Source organism: Melozone crissalis, unplaced genomic scaffold (genome assembly GCF_028551555.1).
Source record: "Melozone crissalis strain CALT ecotype California unplaced genomic scaffold, PUWL_Pcris_2 ptg000036l_1, whole genome shotgun sequence".
Taxonomy (NCBI): domain Eukaryota; kingdom Metazoa; phylum Chordata; class Aves; order Passeriformes; family Passerellidae; genus Melozone; species Melozone crissalis.
Window position 1 is genome coordinate 6243716 of NW_026535814.1, and position 20069 is coordinate 6263784.

The following is a 20069-nucleotide window of genomic DNA, read 5'->3' on the forward strand; positions in this document are numbered from 1 at the left end:
GAAGGCCCATTAAAATCATGGCACTGCTTGCTCCCCATGTCCCCTCCCTGCCTCCTGCTCCAGCAGGATGGAGTTGAAAACTGGAGGCAAAAAAAGGTAAAAATCATGGGTTGACATAAGAATAATTTACTGGAAAGAGCAATAAGATAAGAAAGCAACCAGTAACTGCAGCAATTTCAATAATAAAAGGTGTAAGACTAACAATTTACACCCCCAACAAATGCTGACTGCCCACTGTGACTTCTCCCAACCTGAAAGGCAAAATTACAGCAAAAGTCTCTTTCCCCCACCCACCCTGCAAAGAGGTACAGTTATATGGAACAAATTAGGGTCTGGCCACACCCTCTCAGCCACACGTCCTCTCAAGCATTACCAAAATTTAACCCCATCCTTGGCCAAAACCAAGACACCAAGTCACTGCCACACAGGATGGAGCCCAGCTCTCCTGGAGATGGCTGAACACCTGCCCGTCCATGGAAATGGTGACTTAATTTCTTGTTTTGCTTTCCTCATGTGCATGGCTTTTGCTTTCTCTATTAAATTGTCTATACCATGAGCTGTCTAAGCTTTTACTCTTTTGATTCTCGACTGAATTCTGAACAGGGGCAGTGAGTGAGCAGCTGCCTGGGGCTTGACTGATGGGCAGGGTTACACCTCAGAGAGAAAACAAATCCACACATCAATTGATGTCACAGAGGTTAATGAGGCCGTATGTAAAAGTAAAGATATCCTTATTGAAGCATTTATAAAGCTATCTTGATGTGGTCTTTCAGGGAGAATTCAAAGTTCTAATGATAACAAGAAATACTTGGGATTCTATTCTAAACAAAAGTAATTTTGAACAGCCCTAGTACATGTAACAAGTGTAAGAATTTATATATAAATATTCTGATATACTAATTTAAATTGTAGCAATATATTAAGTAAGTTTGCAATTCTGAAAAGTGCAACTGGAGATCTTCATCCTCTTCACATAACACAGAACATAACATACTACACTAAAAAAAGTAATATCCTCTTTGAAAATTTAGCCCTGCTATTTCTAGATCATACTTAAGTTACCAAACCAAACCAAAACACAAAACAAAACCAGCAACTGATTTCTGTGTCTCTAGATGGCTGGGTAGAGCAAACAAAAAAACTACTCCGAGATCACAAAGGGAAGTAAGCACAGCTGAGCAGGTTGCGCTGTAAAGGCAGATACTCAATTGGCAACTGCTTTTTTAAGCAGCAACTAAGAACTACTTAAGTAGTAAGTTGGATAATAACTGGTTGCACCACAGAGGAAGCCTGCAACAGGCATCTTCTTGTGGAGGAAAGGAGCCATCCCACCTTACTCAATTACAACATTGCCTATGGAATTCTAATTATGAATATCCTGCATGTACTTAGCAGTACATTCCAAGACGTGTCTCAAAAGTCTCCCAGTCATTCTTGAAGCCTTGCAAGACATACATAATCTAACCGTTTACAGAGTGGTATGCAAGTAAATCCTCTTACTTCAAGCATCATGGGTTCACAAGGTTTTTTTTTAAACTTGTCTTTGTTGTTTCTTAGCCACGTAAGAGCAGAGTGCGTGTCTCGGAACCTCTGTTTAAGCTTCTCTTCCTTCATATGCATTATATTATTAAGTTGTCCAAGGCGATCAATTATTCCTGTAATTTAAGGTAGTGTCTTAAACAGAGTCCACAGTAAGTACACATTATAACCAGCATTTTCTGGTATCTAGTGACTACACTCCTCCAAAACTAAGGTTGTTGGTAAATGGAAAGAACTAAGTTTCTCTTTCCAGAATTGAGGTGCTGCTACTTCTGAAGAAATCAATAAAATTATAAAAGCTTAAAATAGAATTAAAAACTTATCCAAAGTTTAATAAAATATGGTAAGCACAGTAAAAACACATGAATTTTGCCATGGAAGTAGGTTTTTTCAAGACTTGTCCTACCTCTGTATCAAAAACAAAAACTTCCCCAGAAGAAAGAGACAGTAGGACTAGTAATGTGAAATATCTGTTACTTCATGCTAGCAAAAACCAAAATGTGTGACAAGAGACTGTGTATGAAAGCATCTACTATTCAGAAGAGACAGAGATCAGAACCTGAGAATTTTGTGCTACTCAAGATAAAACATAGCGTCTCCTTCCCTAGGTCACCTGGACTCCCTATCTCAGTTTCTTCTTGGATTCTAGGGTTCTTGGATTACCAGACAGGTATGTGCAAATGAGCAACATTCACTGAGGAATATGTATATAACATCTTCACTAGCTGTCAAGCTTCAGTTTTTAAATTTTATTTCATTTATTAGAAAGGACTAATTGTAAATCCCGGACTAATGTAAAGAAACTCTGGAATTAAGGTTCACCTAAGAAGGAGAACTGCAGCATATGCAGCTAACATACTACATACAATATATGAAGTAGCTAAAATATTGTCTCTTCAAAGCAAACTGCTTTCTCCATCAGGTTTGGGATTGCTTTTCACAATCTGCTAACTACACACCTTCCTTTTTAACCAAAAAATCCCCCAAACCTCCAAACTGCCAAAGGACTCTCCTTACTCAGATATCAGAAATACTGATTCCTTGAAGGATAGTTTTAAGGTCAATTTTTAATTTTGCATCTTTTTGTTCAATTTTGAAAGTGGTTGTTACTTTTAATAAAGCTGTAAACAAGAGAGAGGACTGCTATACATGTAGGCCAACTACAAGTAGTAGTTGAAGTAAACACCTTGAATTATTTCACTACAGCAGGACAAGGAGATTCTGTACAAGCAGATGCATTAAAATAATGAAATAAATTGACAAAGAAAAACCTTAAGTAACTTACTTTTCTCTTCCCGCTCTTGGTTGGTTTTTTCTGCTCTTAGATCACTAACATCGTTATCAATATTTGCTTTCTCTTCTTGTAATTTTTTCAGCTCAGTATTAACAGCATCAATTTGTGGCTGAAGATTCTCACAGACTGCCATTGTATCCAGCTCATTCTGCCACTCTTCTATTATTTGTTGAGTTTGGTGTATTTTCTTCTGCCTGTTTGTTTCTTCATCTTTTTTCATTCTGAATGCTTGATTAATTTCTTCAATCTAAAAATTTGGAGTATTTCAAACAAGAAATGAGTTTGATATACAGAACCTACAACAAATACCTAGGATACCTGTGCAACTGCTATTAAATGCTTTCATAACCATGCACTCAAACCCCAAGAGTCTGTTACGGTTCCAACAGCACTATGACACAGTTCCAATAGCACTACGGCAGTTGAAGAACATAAGCAAAAATACAATCATGCCTATAAATCAATTTTTGAAGTTCCTTCATTTTCACAAAAGCAGAACCTTAAAGGTTAATTAACTGACTAACAGTTGCTTAATACATCTGAAGTTTAGTCTATGATTAAGTAAAATCTATAGCCCAAACACAACTTAGAAGTTTTGACTTTGCATCCTTATACATTTCATTTACTATGCATTTCGTGATCAAGTGCATAGATGAGACTGTTTCACAGCCTTGAAAGGATGTTTCTTTTACAAGATGCAATATGTATATCCTTAGAAGCAGTAACTTACAGCCTCTACAGTGTGAGTAACTTCTCACACTATAGAGGCTGCAGCTTTTCAAAGCCTATCACAAATGGCATGTGTACATATGTTTATGTCAATCAATATATACACACACTGTCTATTTTAGTAGGCAACATAATTTATGCAGTACACACCTCTCTCTTAGTAATTCCCGTTTGACTGATAGAGTTCTAAAGATACACTGTGTACTAGAGGGAGGGAAGAGTACAAGCACTTGCAGCATCTTCACAGAAATTTGCCACTCTGCTAACAGAAGAGCAGACAAAAAAACCAAAAACAAACACCAAGAAAAGTCAGCAAGACTCTTACCTGTTTATCTTTCATCTCCAAAGCATCTTGTTTCTCTTTACATTTCTGGGAAATATTTCTGATTTCAGCAGTCTGCATACAGCAAGATATTTAAATTTACAGTCAATAAATTCAGTTATATTTGTAAAAAGTAGTCAGATTTTTAAGAACATCTTGTATATGCATAACTAAGTATTTACTCCCCATTTTACTACTGACAAAGCCATCCTTACCCACTTCTTATTCTTAACTGTATCTGTAGCATGTATAATTTCAGCAATTTGTCAAGACTTGTATAACAGCATTCATACTGTACTGTTCACAACCATTCTGCTATAGCTCTGCAAATTTTGGCATGACATAGAGAGGAAGCGCCTAATCTGAAATTAAAATACCTCCATCCTTGATTTCAATGAAAATGTTACATTCAGATGCCTACAACTATGAAATGTTCTTCCCTCTTTCTCCAAACAAATTTTGCAAAGAAAGGTGATACTAAAGAGCAAGCAAGGCTTAAGCTTCTAGGCACAGGATGGCCAAACCAGGTTTTGTCCAAGTCATCCTACCTCTGAACTGCATTTTGCTAGAGCTAGATCCTACACAACTGAGCTCGACAATTTGTTGGCTCATGTGTAGGCATCCATGTCTCTGCTCTTTCTCTATGCTCAGCTTCTATAAAGCAGAAGAACAATATAGGTTGGAAGGAATTTCTTGGCATTACCCAGTCCCATCCTTTCTCAGAGCATGATTTTATTAGGTCAAGTTGCCCAGGCACTCACACAGCTGAGTTCTGAACACAGGGGAAATACACTATCCTTTCTCTGAAAACTGCATTCCTCCTTCCCTAAACCTTCAAGGCTGAAGCACTGTGAAGAGAATACTGGAACACTGTAGAAGGATAGAAAGATTGAGTAAATTCCAGTGCAGACATGGAAACCAACACAGCACTCCCAGCAGAAGAAATGTCTTCCTATGAAAAGTCATACTGAAAACACTAAGATGCATTAAAAAAAGGAGAAAATAAAACTATGCAGAATTTTTTCTCTACCCCAACCTCAAAAAAGCCCCCAAATTTTAAGACTCGTGCAGATGGTTTGCATGAAGTCAACACAGAAGAAATACATGTGGGTCTTGCAGTTGACTGCTATGAAGTAATGATTCTGTGATGCTCTTTTCAAAGAGTTCACAGAGGCAGCCTGAAGAGGAAGCTCTCTCCAGGAAACTGATACACAATGTTCACAAAATGGTTCTGAAGGCTCTCAAAATTGGGGCACTACTAAGGAACCAGAATTCTGTTTTTCACTTACCACTGTATTTTCAGTTATATGTTTCTAGATAGACCTATCTACAGAACAGACAAACAGCTAGAATTGTCTTTATGATTTTCATTGTATAACCAAAAAAGACTGCTTTACACCATTAAATATTGCTAGAAAACTGCATTACATAGTTAACTCTGTTCAAATGCCTTTAAAGAGCCTGAAGAAACTGTTCTGAAAATACACCATTTCAAACTTTTCCTATAAAATGGGTCAGTTTCTTTTTTCCACATTCTACATGACACACTCAAACCACCAAGTCTTACTAAAAATTTTTATTCTAATCCAGAAATTGAAAGTGTTTTTACACACAGAAACAGGAGAAAAAGTAATACAATATCTGGATATATTAATACAATTCCCAGAATTACTCCACCTTTCTTTGCTGTTCAGCTCCTTCCAGACAAAACTACAAATCCATACTGGGCTTTTTGCCAACAAACTTCAAGAAAGACAAAATGAAGGTGTGGTTATTTCCGCTCTCACATAAATATCCTCATGTTAAGAGAAAGATCTCAAGAAGCAGTCAAAATTAAAGTTATTTGATAATGGAAATAAGCCTCGAGCAAAGGATCTGAAGAGAATTATATTCCCTACAGGTCTGTGTATCCAGAATAGAGCAGACTTAAATATTAAACTGCTTTCCTTTAATGCCAAATTGAAACTAATCAACTCCTTCTGGCTCACAGAATATTCACCTGTGAAATTCTTGCCAAATGCCTGCAGTTGTACAAAGACAGAATTTTAAGTTACAAAAAATTCAAGCAGTCTATGAAAAGGTGAGGAACTAATCATGACAGAGCAGCTAAAAGCCATTACAAGCTACTTAAGTCTTGCACTTTCATACTACATCAAAACTATCTCCTGACAGTGCAACCAGCACTGATTCTCCTTTCCAAAGACATTTCAACAGCCCAAGTCTCAAAGTATGTGTGAGGGAAATCCATTTCAGCAGTTGAAAAAAAGGTACTTCATGAAAGTCCAGAAAGCAGCAATACGTGTCTCAGATCTTCTTAACTTGCCTGGTATCCTGCAAATAGCTAATGCCATAACAGCATATATAATACATTCCCTTACATCTTTTTTCCACAATTCTGGACTCTGAGCTCAAGACAAAATTGTAATCATTCAATCTAGACTTGAACATATCATTTAACATCAGAAAAAACAGGTTTGGAAGCGTCATAGTATACTACTATATACAGAATATTATTAGTTATGAATAAAATACAAAATTGTAACTCATCACTGGAAAGTCGTATTAAGAGTATCTCAGTAAGTCTTCTATAAATTACTTATTTCCAATTTATCCTCTTTCCTTCTTCTTGTATTTTTGGCTACTGGAATACTGTAGAACAAATGTACCTAATCCAATTTCCAGACATAAATTATTTACTTATTATTAATTCATTAATTAATAATTAATTAGCACACAGTTAACCTTTTGAATATACAGTACATGAAAGCTTCACTCAACAAGTTGAGATTGAAAAGAAAAATATGCTGATTCAACAGTATAAATTAATCATCTCCAACATTCTCTCAGGTTTTATTCCACTAGTTTGCAGGAAGTGCCTATGCTGAGCAAGCTCCCTGCAAGTTAAAACTAAAATGATCACTGTTTGTCCTAGGTTTCTTATAGAAACAAAGTACAACCTTTAACAAAAAAGATTACTTTGATGTGAATACAGCCCAATATTCCAAGAACAGAGGTACCAATGATTAAGTAGAACTGCTCCCAGTTCCAAAAAAACAGAGTAGTTTGATACATATGGGTAAAACCTAACACAGTAAGACCAAGCAATGAGAACAAAGTTTATCAATTCACAAGCATGAAGGCATTGTTGCATTATGAAAATCAACTTCCATTTTCCAGATGTTAACTTTTCTCTAAGAAAGTACATTTACCCTTAAACAACAAAAACCTTCAAAACAAAAAGCCCAACCAGACCAAAAAAAGGCAACAGCAGTAAGACTGCAACATTTTGGAACACTGAGATATTTTGCCTCACAGCACAATAAACTCTTGCAATACTGTAGGAGACAAAACCTAATTACTTTTACCAAAGAATTTTCTTATAATTATGAGGTACTTGAGTACTTCCTAATGTTAGTGTAGCATTTATCACAACAAAACAAATGTTGTGAACAACAATCTGCAGGAGTTTTTTGCCTGGTCTTTCTGCTCTGGTTTTGGGTTTGTTTTATATTTGGGGCAAAGGTGTGTGTTTTTGCGCCTTTTTTTTTGACAAAGCACATAACTAGTTTATTAACTCACAGTGTATTAAATGCCACTGAAGTTTCAGACCCCCATTCTACAAACAGAACTCACTGCAACAAACAAACATTCTCATGTGATCATTTAACCCACTACAAATTTGTGCAGCTTATACACACAGTGACTTCTGCAGTCTGAATAGCAAATACTAATCAAAATCCTGCAGGAAATTACAGTACTCTTATTTTCCATATGGAAATAATATTTTTTTCATAAACCCAGGAAGAGCAGCTGTTACATAAACTGTAACATATAAGTAGGTTTACCATTAAAATCCCTTATGCATAAAAATATTCACAACTAATGAACAATTACTGTCTAATTAAAAAATGAAGTCCTACTTATGCAATTATGTTCAATATTAGAGGAATGCTTTTAGGCCAGCAAAGTTGTAATTTACCTTAAATAAACCATATTTCAAGAAGATAAGAGGAGTGAACATCCCACAAACCCAAACCACAGGACAGATGAAAACAGGCATCTAATTTAATGGAAGTACTTAACTTGGGGAAACTACAAACAATATATCCTAGCAGATTTTAAAATTTCTCTTTATTGTACATTAAAGATTTGCTTTTACAAAACCAAGAGCAGACTGAAGAACTGCTACTAAAGGTTTACTAAGGAATATATTCCTTGAACAGACATAGAGAAGGCACTAAGAACCAAGGGCACAGGTGCTTCAGGAAAATTTCTGCTGAAACATCATTATGACACACTAGGAAAAAAGAGGTTATTACTTTACATTTTAAAAAGCTGAACAGAGAGAACCTGAAATATTACCTATGTTAAACAAGAACTTCAATACCTACATTATCTCTGGTTTTCATATCCAGATTGTTTAAATTTTCTTCAGCTTCTTGAATTTTTCTTGTCCATGGGGCCTGCATTTCTCTCAGACACTTCAGTTCTTTCTTAACTTGGTTTCGGCACTGTTTCACTTCTTCATGCTGTTCACGAACATTTTCATATTCCTTGGAGGAGTTGAAAGTAAAACAATTAAAAACTGCTGTATTCTGTTGCAGAGTTTTATACTGTCCAAAGGTTTTATTTAACTGCTCATGAGTTTTAGAAAAATATCTCTTTCAGAAACTAGCATTACAGGAACTATGTAATTAATACTGTTACTAGTTCAAATGACAAATAGTTATAGGGATCATTCAGTCACCAGTGAACAAGGACACATTATTAATACTTAAATAATATGCAATCAACTAGAAGAAACAACCCATTTGTCTGCAATTACCTTGTCTCCAAGTTCATCTGGGATCATGGAAAAAACCCCTTAGCCCCTCTCTGTTCATAGTTTGAGACTACTTACACAGGAGTCTAAAAGCCAAGGAGCAAATAATCACAGACACTTATGGAGAGTTTTGTGCAGACCTGGCTTGAGGAAAAGGCCATGATCATATACAGCTGGTTAAGCAGTAAAAAGCAGCTGTAAGCAGTAAGTTCTCAGTCTTTTACCTTACGAGAAAAACAACAACACTGCGTCCTTGAGCAAATAACCAGAAAAACATGGTGAAAAACATGGTGCCCTTGAATGCAGTCAACAGCAGGATGTAAAAACAAGTATTAGCCTCAACAAGAAAACCACAAGTATTTTGAGAATGTAGCCACAAAGGAGGGGTTGACATGTAATCTGTAACCAATGATGAGCCTAGCTTTTGCAATATGTATGAGCTTAATTAACACTACTATAAAAGTGTGTAAATTGGATCAATAAATCTGAGACCAATGATCATCAATAAGATGTGCTCGTCTCCCTTCACTTCCGACAGACACTTTTGGGAGAAAGAAAAGAAAACGAGCTGGACAGATTGTCAGAGCAAGTAACAGACACAGCCACTGCGGAAGTAAACCAAGGGGAGAGAGTTTTGGGGAAAGAAAATACTTTTGGGGAAAAAAACTCCACCACACACGACAAACAACAAAGCCATTGCTATCCAGGAAGTTTAACTCAAGATACATTCATGAGAGAAAAGAGATGGTAAGCAGTAGGGTGACCAAGAAGCTCCACTTCAAGAAGATGGGAATTTTGTAGAGAAAGCAGTTTAAGCTAAAGGAGTCATTATTAGTGATTTTTCTGTGTGTGTTATACTCTCTGGAGAGAAAAAACATTAAAAAAGGAAGGAACAAAAAGAAGGGGAACCTCTCCCCAGCCCCTCCAAACTAAGAAACATAAGAGAACCGTACATTCCATGAAAGCTTCATGAGGAAAAAAAATAAGATGTTCAGAGGTCCAGAGAGAGGAGTAGATTCAGGTATGCAGGGGGACAGAGGAAGGGAAGGCTGTTTGACTTTGCCCCTAATTCAGAACATATGCCTAGTTATCCCAAGCCCTGGAGGTTAATATTACAACAGTAACAGTAATAGTAGTAATAATAATTTTACATGAAGACCACCTGGAAGCTAATTTTAACAGGTGAATTGGCTTTATGTGCTACCACTTTTTCATAGCTACTTAACTAACCTGATGAATCACAGATAAATCAACCTAGGCTACAAAATCCAAAGTCTTTCTTGACAGTATCTTTTTCATAAAGTCAAAAGGTATTTGATGAAAGCTGCCGTAATTCTGTGAAGTACAGTCAGTAGCCAGTGCTACAAACTTACACAGAAAAAAGGATTATATTTTCACTTATCTGAAAGATTAAGCTTAAAATTCAGCTCTGCTCTAAATAAGGCACTTTATTTCAAGATGAAAGCAAATGCACACATGTACAATTACACTTCAGATTCCACAAATACAAAGTATGAGCAAGTTCCAGAGAACTGTCATGACATAATTTTTACACAGCAAATTCTTTTAATATTTTAAGAAATTCTGACTCAATCAAAATACAGAGATCTTGTGTATCTGTACTCAAGTAACTTAGATGCTTGTAATCATGCACTCCACTAAAGACCTGCAGAACTCTGAAAGCTTTCTCAAGAGATGTTTGCATCTTAAACCAATGTTTTTCTTAATTGTAAACATGAGGGGAGGAAAAGAAGAATGGACGTAGCTCGACCAAAACACATTTTCAAAACTACATGACATAATTCTAGGAAATATGGAATTCTATGGAACCTAAAGTATATGTTCAAAAACTTATTAGACATAGTTATATGTGAAAATGGTGTAAAATTCTCCATATATAGAAACAGTTGTCACTGTCTAAAAATCGCTTAACAAAAAAATCTTCCTCAGGTAAAAAGCAGTAGAGTCTTCAGAATTAAAATGCACTTCAACAGTGATCAGAACATGAAAAAGCTCATCACCAGACTTCTCTTTTCCTCTGTGATTAAAAAGCAGTCTAATGTCATATTTGAGTTATCATATTTCCAGGCTGTTTGTTTCTCTATTTCATAACATCATGCAGTGTTTATACATCTGCTTTCCAGCTGACTTAAAACTTCAGGTGCAGCTACTCTGCTTGGTTACAAAGGTAAATTCAACAGGTAGGTGTGTTTAGTATTCAAGTTGAAATCTGCATTTAAGGGAGGACGGAGCAAATGAAATATCCTCACATCAAATCACCACTTCAGATTTGAAGCAGCCACCTGATACTGACACTTCGTAGACATCGTTCCTCTACATTTCTATCTACTGATGGGCACCTTACTCTTCTAGTATATTAATTACACTCGACTTCCAATCCCTAGAATCTGGTTTAAATCCAGAGAAGAAAATAGCAGCTAAATAGTTTAGTAAAGCTAACGAGTCTTTGCTACAACAAGGATGAATAAACTCCCATACTATTCTCAATTTCAGTAAACCCCATTTTAAAACACAAACCCATCAATTTATTCTAAGGACTAAACAGTGCTAGGTCAAAACAAAAAAAAAAAAACAACTCATGCTCTTGCAGAACAATGCAATTCTTCTCTTAGAAAGAGCTTGGTATCTTTGCAATGTAAGAGATGTAAAATTCTGTCACAGTTTAACAAATCACAAAACAGCAACAGAATGTGAAATTTTATTATAGCCTGTAATTCAGATATTCTCTACCTAGTAAAACAATTGCATCAATGCCCTTCAATTTCAAATGTAAATTAAGTACGTGAAAGATCTTGTGTTAAAATTTATTAGAATTTCCCTATAGTCGCTGCTCTCAGCATCTCTAAAGTGCACATTTACCTTCAGTTCTCTTCTCTTTTTCGTCAATCTAATATACACTACTGATTCTGTACTGTCAATCAGAACTCCGCCAAGGTGTCAAAGCACACTGTTGTTTCCATGGATTTGGGGGTCAAAAAGTTACAGTTAACTGAGTGCAACCACTAAGAGCCTTTAACATACTGAGCAATATAAACTGTCTAGAAGACAGCAGTGGAAATAAGGTGTTTAATCAAAGTCTGACAAAACATGCTTAAGTATGACATAACTAATAGCAATGTTCTCTAGTTTGTGGAAAGCAACTTAACTGACAGCAGATAAAATCATTAGCTTAGTCTTCCTTTATCAGTGTCCAGCAAGCCTTTAGAGCTCTGTGTAAGCAAGTATCTTACAGCAGAGAACAATCAGCATCAGTCTACATTTATTAAGCAACACCAGGCTAACACATGTAGTAAGAAAAAATCCTACCATTCAGAAAGTACTGACATCACAAAAGGAATATCCTACTTCCTTAATACCTACCACCATCCATCTATTTAAACTGCTACTCCTAAATCCCCCTGCTGTTAGCAAGATGACTTGAAGGCAGTGATGGGATTCCCAGCTGCTCAAGATGCAAAGGCCATAATGCTCTTTGCACAGCCATATGAGGCTTCATTATATGCAAAATTGCAAAAGTAAGTGTTCTGCATTCTTCACGAGCAGTAAATCCAGTTTTCTGGAAGTTCTATATCTGCATTTCATTAACTCTATACTTATATATAATATAATTAACTCTAAGCTTGCAAACAAGGCAAACAACATATTGTTTCAGTAAAGTGAAATCCCCATCAGTTTGAGCTGTTTAGAATCATTTAATCTGATTGATCATTCAACACTAAACTAAGGTAGTATTAAAGTGCTCCTCAGAAATACTTACTTTGATTTGTTTAAATGACCTGCTCTTTACTCTAGGTTCTTTCAAATGTGTTTAAATATTTTTCTGCTCAAATGCTAATATTTTTGAGATTGGCAACTTAAATTCAGTGACATGTCTGTCACGCACACTAAACTTCAACTAATAAATTAAGAGGAATATAACCGCTAAAAAATTTTAACAAAAAACCCATAAAAAAGTTACAGCTAAAGAAGCAAGCAGAGCTGTCTAGAGTTTAAACCAGTTGTCTCTGCACAGAATAAAAGGAGTACTACTCTTCTTGGCCTGCACTACTGGCTTTCCTAAATGTGCAGGTGCCTGAACAACTACTTGAAGCAACCTATGCAGCTAGGTATGTAAGCAAACATCACAGTTAGACCAAGAACAGAATTTCAAGAACTGGCCTGCTTGCACTAAGCATTAAGCAATGATACTCAAATTACTCCAGTCACACTTCTCCTAAAGCAACTTTTGGCCTATTTCTAATTTCACAATCTTAGAGAAAACAGATTAAGTGAGAAAGACACTGGAAATTAAACTTACCACCCATGGCCTTTTCCTCTCAAGCATCTCTATTAAGTCTACATGGCGCTTGCATTCATGGTATCTTTCAACATCTTGCTTGTACCGTTCAACCCTCTGCTTCATTTTCTCCAATGAGGTGGTTTTTTCTCTGAACGAGTTCTGTAATATATAATTTCAGGTTTTACAGTATCTAAACAGTTCCCAGAAAATAGTCTACATCTCACCTGTACATTAAAGCAGAAATTTACCATCAGAGGAGACATTTTAGTACGGCAGTAAGTGGAGGGGAACCATCCAAAACAACAGGAACAGGAGAACAAAGCATTAAAAGAATGGCCTGTATGGCTAAGGACAGACATTGTTCCTGGAACACCAGTCCTTCTCCTTTTTGTCTGTCTCTTTGTTTTTGAGGAAGTGAGCAACACTAAAGCAAAGGACTATGCTTTAATTCATAAGCCAATGACCTATAGAAGACAAAATATTTGTCTAGGAAAGTTGTTGCCAGTCAAAAATCCCAAAGAAAGGAGTACTTGACAACAGGCATTCCTCATCTTTTGGGTCTGGACCATTTGCACACATCTTCGTACTTACAAGCATGTGAGTGTCAGAGTGAATGAGTTCTGAGAGAAGATTATTTGGTAAAATCAACTCACCACAGACTTGGTAAATAAATATCACTTTCTAATTCTGTTACATGTCAGGGTAATATTTATTTCACTTTTCCTACATTCACTGCTTTCTAAAGAACATATTTACCTCTAGTTCTCTTTCCTTTTCTCTGAAATTTTTCAGTTCGCAATGAAACTGGTACATTTCCGGAGAACCAATGGACTTTTCAGTGGCTTCAAGTAACTCAGTCTTACTCAATCTTGTAAATTCTCCAACTTTGTCCTACAAAATTTTAAAAAGTTATAAAAAATATAGGATTAGTTAGACCAGTGCAATACAGTAATACTGTATTGGATTTATTCTATGCTAAATAACTCTTGTCATAGTTAATGACCATCTCATGGAGTAGGCATCAAGCCTTCCAGAAAATTCCTTCTCAGGATGTTGAAGCAGCCTTGCAGTATACATCTTTTGCAGTATAAATACTAGGACCAACAGGAAAGTTAAGCCACGTGGAAGTTATTATCAAAGCTGGCAGACAAGGCTATTGAAGTATTTCTGTTGAAATACTGAAATACTCCGAAATACTCTGTTGAGCAGAGTTGCTCAAAACTGAGACTGATGCAAGAAGTGTGCTTGTTGTTGGTACACTGGGACAGAACAAATAAACCAGAACTATCAACACTGTAATATTGACTGAACTAACTGTACTAAAGAGAAAAAGTTCTTTTAAAGAAAAAGGTGTTTTACCAGAGTATGCTGGAAGTTCCAAACAAATACTGTACACAGGTGAAAATGAACGATATGTCAGCTGGCATATTTTTATTTCTGCAGTATTAGCTTTCTAAACTTTAATGCTCTTCTGTCTTCTTGAATTCAACAATAACCCCATGAATAGGCTCTGATAAGATTTCCTTTCAGTATCATTCCTGATGATCCACATGAACTGGGAAGGAATCTGTCACAACTTTAGGGTGCAGTGTGAAGCAACCTAGCTTTCTACACATGAATCCTGACCTGCTTTAACATGCATTCAAATACAGAAACTGCCAGTAGTATTCTTTAATCTCTCTCCTTTAAGACTTATTTTCCATTAGAATGATTTTACTCTTAAATAATTCAGTCCTATACATCATTCAGCCCTATGCTCAGCAAAGTGCTGACATTACCAGAAAGGCTGTATTAGCAAGTGCTGCTACTTGAACATGAAGACAGGGAACACCAGCATCTCTCCTTTCAGAGTCAACATGTACAAAATTGTCCAATTAGTGAGCTTTAAAGGTCACACAGCTCCTCTTTTCTTTCACCATCACACCAGCATGGCTGCCTCAACCCTCTCATTCTTTGTGCTGTCCCACTGAACTAGGCACAGTGCTGCTAAAGCTAACCAGCAACAAAATCTTCTCAAACCACAGCACTCCATTTGCACACACCATCTTTCAAAATTGATTCATACCTGAGGAAGAAACTGGCACAAATTGTCCACCTGGATGTTTAAGGCTGCAATTTGTTCTTCTACTGTTTTCAGGGTTGCTGGTTTTTTGTTGATAAACCACACTGATGTGTTGTTCACCACATAAATCTCACGTGTGATAAGAATATTTTCTGGTGACTTAAACCTGATTAATAGAAAGAAGTGTTTACACTTCCAAGAACATCTGAAATGTGTTCCACCTTTAAAGGTTACCCAGTGTCAAAGTATTGTTAAAATTTAGAGATAGCTAAATATTTAATATAAATTAACTGGACAGTAGCATCAGATTCCTATTTTCATGATTCAGAAAATATCCAGTACTTCAGTGATGAACTAAACTCACATAGGAAACATCAAGAACATCTGCAAATCTTAACTCAGAAGTTACTTACATAAATGAGATGCTCATGCTGAATGTATGAAATACTTAAAAGTCGTTACAAATATGAACAGTTTCTATAAAAGCATAATCTGTGTGACAATAATAAGTTTTAAAATTGGTGTGAAGGAGGTACAGTACATCTTTAAGTATTAGTACACAGAAATACATCAGTAAGCTGTGTATATATACTCAATTAGAGAAAAAACAGCATACAACACAAAAATACTTATTTTCATTTTCTGCTTTTTAAAACCACAGAAGATACATTAGTTTTCATTTAGTTTTCTAGCTCCATACCTATTTTCAAAAATTTAGTCTGGTCAAGATGTGGCAATAACATCTAAGCCAAACTCCTGGAATTTTGGTTTACCATTTTGATTTTAAAATTGCCTAGTGCCTGTTAAGCACACTCTTAAGGATGGGGAATATAGACTTGCAGAGTGACCATGTACCTCAGGACATTTAAGAATGAAGTGAGTACACATCTGCTGCTGGTGTTTGGACTAAGCACCATAGGGGCATAATCCTATTTCTTGATTACTGAACTACTACTTCCTGCATCACCTCATTTTAATTTATGAGGCTTCACTCCAAAGACCTAAAAAGCCATGCTCCTTCCTTTCATTAAAATAAAATCATTTTACTATCATAACTTGGGTTTAGCTACATTTCAAGTGCCAAATTCAACAAAGGCAACACACGCCTACAGAACTTCAATTTTTAGTTCCTGTCAAAAAAGCAATCTTCGGCATCGTCTCCCATCCTACATGTTGCATTCAAACATTTTCTACCAATCAGACAAAGGACTCAACTACACTGCAACCATGACATGCTAGGTCTAATGAGCTATGAAACACAGAATCTTCACACATTGCAAGATTCTCTCTGGAATTTCAAGTAACATTGGAATATATTTATGTTAAAACAACCGCACCATCTACTTGAAAGACATCCTATCTCCTGAATACATCTTGTCTGGCCAAACACTAAAGAACACTACTTGATCATTCCAAAATTCCAGTAATCAAACAGATCATTCCAATAACCAAAATGGACCGACAAAAATTTTTCCAAGGCCTGCTGCAGGTTTTTTTTTGTCACAATAAAATTTTCTTTTTAGAGAAATTTTCTCTGAAATTCTGATCAGGGTGGCCAATTGTTATGCAAATTAACACAGGCTATGAATCAGGTCACTATCTCTATTTTCTCTTTCATTCAGGGCAACAGACTAGGCTAAGGCTTGTTAAAATCACCTGTGCCATAGCATCCACAAAAAAAGATGCATGTAGTATTGCCCTATACATAAGCTACTAATAAAATTTTAAGTCCAAAAGATTTCCAGTTGCTCTGTTTTGCCACAGCTTACCTACAAGACTGTATTACATGGAATTAGTCAGATCTTTTCTTTTACTTCTATCCATATGTGATGTTTTCAGTGAGAATGTAGGCAAGCCCCTCCTTCCAGCAATATCAGTATAAGAAAGTGAAGATGGAACAATCTGTTTTAAAACTTAGGCTTTTGTCCTTTTTCTTTAATGAAAAGAATTCCAACCACCACATAGTGATGGCAGGAGTGACAAAATCATCAGAACCTTAAATGTAATCAAAAGGTAAACACACCATACAGAACTATCTTTTTCTATGCATTTTTTGTACATCAAGACAAGGTGAAATGCTTCAGAAAGCAAGATCAAGAGTATCCATCACTGCTTATTTCTTGTATGATAACTAAATAACTTTATGTTCCGAAGCCTGCGGAAATCAAAAAAGGACAAATTAAGCTTAAAGACAAACCTCTGCACAACAAATTTTTTTCTCACAAGTTTGTGAATTACTGTGTGGGGAAATGATCCAATTAAAAGCACATGAGGAAAGAGTTTTACTACTTACAGTTCAATTTCCACTATGCCTTTCATGCACCCCTGCTTCACAAACAGACCAACCTACAAAATTAAATTACAAGTTGTTATTTCAAAATAAAATGTATTATCTTACAAGAATACACATTTGTATAATGGAGCTACTTAACAATGTAGTTTATTGAAAACTCACAATTAAAAGCAAAATAAAGCAATAACTAAAAATAAAGGAAGACACTACTATCCTCCACCATCAGCATTAGAACCTCCTCCACACAATTTCTGATCAACTTGAGCCTCCAAAACTGAACAAATTATAATCAGCAGATCCACAGACAGGAAGAAGTTCTTGTGAATTTGGGGAACAAAGACAAGTGAAAAGACAGTGTTGAGTACCTGTACTAGAACTGACTATTCTAATAGTATGAAAATACATCATGAGAATTAAAGAGAAATACCAACACACAATATTGCCATCCAGTCAATTCCCATGTTCCCATTTGTTTATGACTGAGCAGCTTCAAGAGAATGTGTGCAATCATTCAGGCACCCAGATTCATTGCTCCAAACCTACTCAGAGAAATTGCATCCAACGAGAATATCCAAGAAAGCAAGTGCAAAAATTTGAAAATGTCAAGATACTACCTTCCTACTACAGAATCAATGCTTATCTTGACAGTAAAAAGTGAAAATAGAGTAGACAATCCAAATTCCATTTAAATCAAAGATCAGTGCCTCTATGCTTTCAGATGAATTTTCAAGACACGTTAGTGAGTATGTTATTTCTAGAGGTACTACGTATTTTGAAATTTATTTTAGACTTTGTCTATTCCTCCTTTAGTTGGTACTTCTTATCAAATGTTTAGGCCATTAAGTGGCATTTTTCTCCCCCACCGTGGATGCTTAGTCATCTTCAAATAAAATCTCTAGTCAATTCAGACTGCCCTACAATTTAGGTGTTTTCATTTCATAATTTATACAAGACAGCTAGTAGTTAATTAAAATAACTCCCCTTTGTCTCTGGACCAGGTTACTCTTCAATTCAGATGCCTCACTTTTTATAAAAGTAAAGTAAATCAAGGAAGAGAGTCTTTCCCCCATCCTCTGCTAGACAGTGCTCTGAATGAAATTCACCTTAACTATGAAAATTACAAAAGCTCATAATTACCTTATCAGCTCGCCCTAAGAAAGCAGGTTTTCCAGCCAGTCCCAGGCAGATGGCACAAACAATACTTGACTTGCCTGTGCCATTAGCACCTACAACCACGTTCAGGTTGGGCCCTGGATGTACTTCACAGACAGTGTATGTCCTGGAAAGCACAGCAAGTTTTTGAATTTTAAAACACTATATTACCTTAAAAAAAAAAGGAACTTGCTTAGAAACATTTCATTACTTTATTAAACAGATAAAATTACCTCCTTTAGACTCAATTGTGAAATACCATTTTGTAAGAAAGTCTCGAGAGTGAAAACTAACATTTCAGTGAAACACCATGAAAAACATTCCCACCAGCCAGAGTACTCAGAACTTTCTTTAAAATCGGGGACTGTGCAGAATAAAATCCAGCAACAGAATAATAACTTTTTAAATAAACTTACCAGGATCACATTTTATTTTATGCATCAAAAAGAAGACAGAAAACAGATAATGCAGTAGCTTTCTGGAGTTCAACTCTTATCAAATCATCCCCAGTGTTCGGGTTTTTTTCCTAACTGCAGTAGACATCTTTCACCATGTGCATCCAGAATGCCTACTGCAGTAGTAACTAGGGGAAGAGACCAAACTCATCCATGCAAACTGAAGTTAACACCCTAAATTTATAAGGAATCATTTGACGAATTTCCTATTCCTGAACTGTGCCAAACACAGAGAACTGAAATACTACCACAAAAGGAGGAGTACAAAGTACATAATGGCAACGCAATATTATAAACCATATACCTGCGGAAGAGAAGGTACATGAAGCCTTGAGGAAGATTTGACTACTATCTCTGAGGATTCAATTAACACCTAATACGTGACTCATGCACTACACTACTGAAGATTTTCAAGGCTAGCATGGAGCCGTAAGAAAATGGTCCGACGAATTCCTGCTGGTCCAAATACGTCCAAAAACCATGGTATTCGCAGTACACAGCAGGTGGAAAAAAATACGCGCAAAGACCACACACTCTTCATCCTAATGGGTCTCAAGGCGTCGCCACTGCCTTACGAGGGCTTTCTGCAGTCTCCCCTTCTCCAGTGCTTGGCAGCCTCCTGCCTGAGAGACGAAGAGCACGCAGAGGCTGCACGGCCGACAGGAGCCATCGTCTCTGGGCAAGGCTGCCCAGCACCGGGGAACGCGCTGCCAGGGAAGCGACACTGACAACCCCTGGGACTCGTCACCCACACAGCAGTGTCTCCCAGCGCCCCACGCCCAGTAAGACACCACCTTCCCTGGAACATCGCTTTCCGCAGCCCCCCCGCGCCAGCCCTCGGTACCCGCGCGACCCCGCTGCGTTGCTTCGGCCCTTCTACAGCGGGGCGGAAGGAGCAGGCCGCGGCCGCTTAAGGGGGAAGAAACGCCCCCCGCTCACTTACAGGAAGTTCTTCATGAAGATCCTGACGATGGAGCCCGGTACGAAGGGGGACTCACCACGCTGCACAGCTTTTCCCTTTTCCCGCGCCGCCGCCATGTTTCCCCCAGGCCGCCCCTCCTTCCCCCTTGGGGCTGAGCCCGCGCCGCGCGCTCGACCCGG

The 20069-nt window shown here is 37.0% G+C and overlaps 1 protein-coding gene across 2 annotated transcripts in view; it reads right to left on the bottom strand.

The window, feature by feature from the left end:
- Positions 1–20069, bottom strand: part of SMC5 (structural maintenance of chromosomes 5) — a 41270-nt gene extending 21201 nt beyond the window's left edge. For both annotated transcript variants that reach the window (XM_054283267.1, XM_054283266.1), the window contains exons 1-10: positions 19912–20069; positions 18499–18640; positions 17362–17414; positions 15072–15234; positions 13763–13897; positions 13025–13165; positions 8276–8437; positions 3888–3959; positions 2825–3080; positions 1501–1655 (exon numbers count right to left, since the gene is read on the bottom strand). In XM_054283267.1, coding sequence (XP_054139242.1) covers positions 1501–1655; positions 2825–3080; positions 3888–3959; positions 8276–8437; positions 13025–13165; positions 13763–13897; positions 15072–15234; positions 17362–17414; positions 18499–18640; positions 19912–20006 — 1374 coding nt within the window. In that variant the 5' untranslated portion in view covers positions 20007–20069. The remainder of the gene's footprint in view (positions 1–1500; positions 1656–2824; positions 3081–3887; positions 3960–8275; positions 8438–13024; positions 13166–13762; positions 13898–15071; positions 15235–17361; positions 17415–18498; positions 18641–19911) is intronic.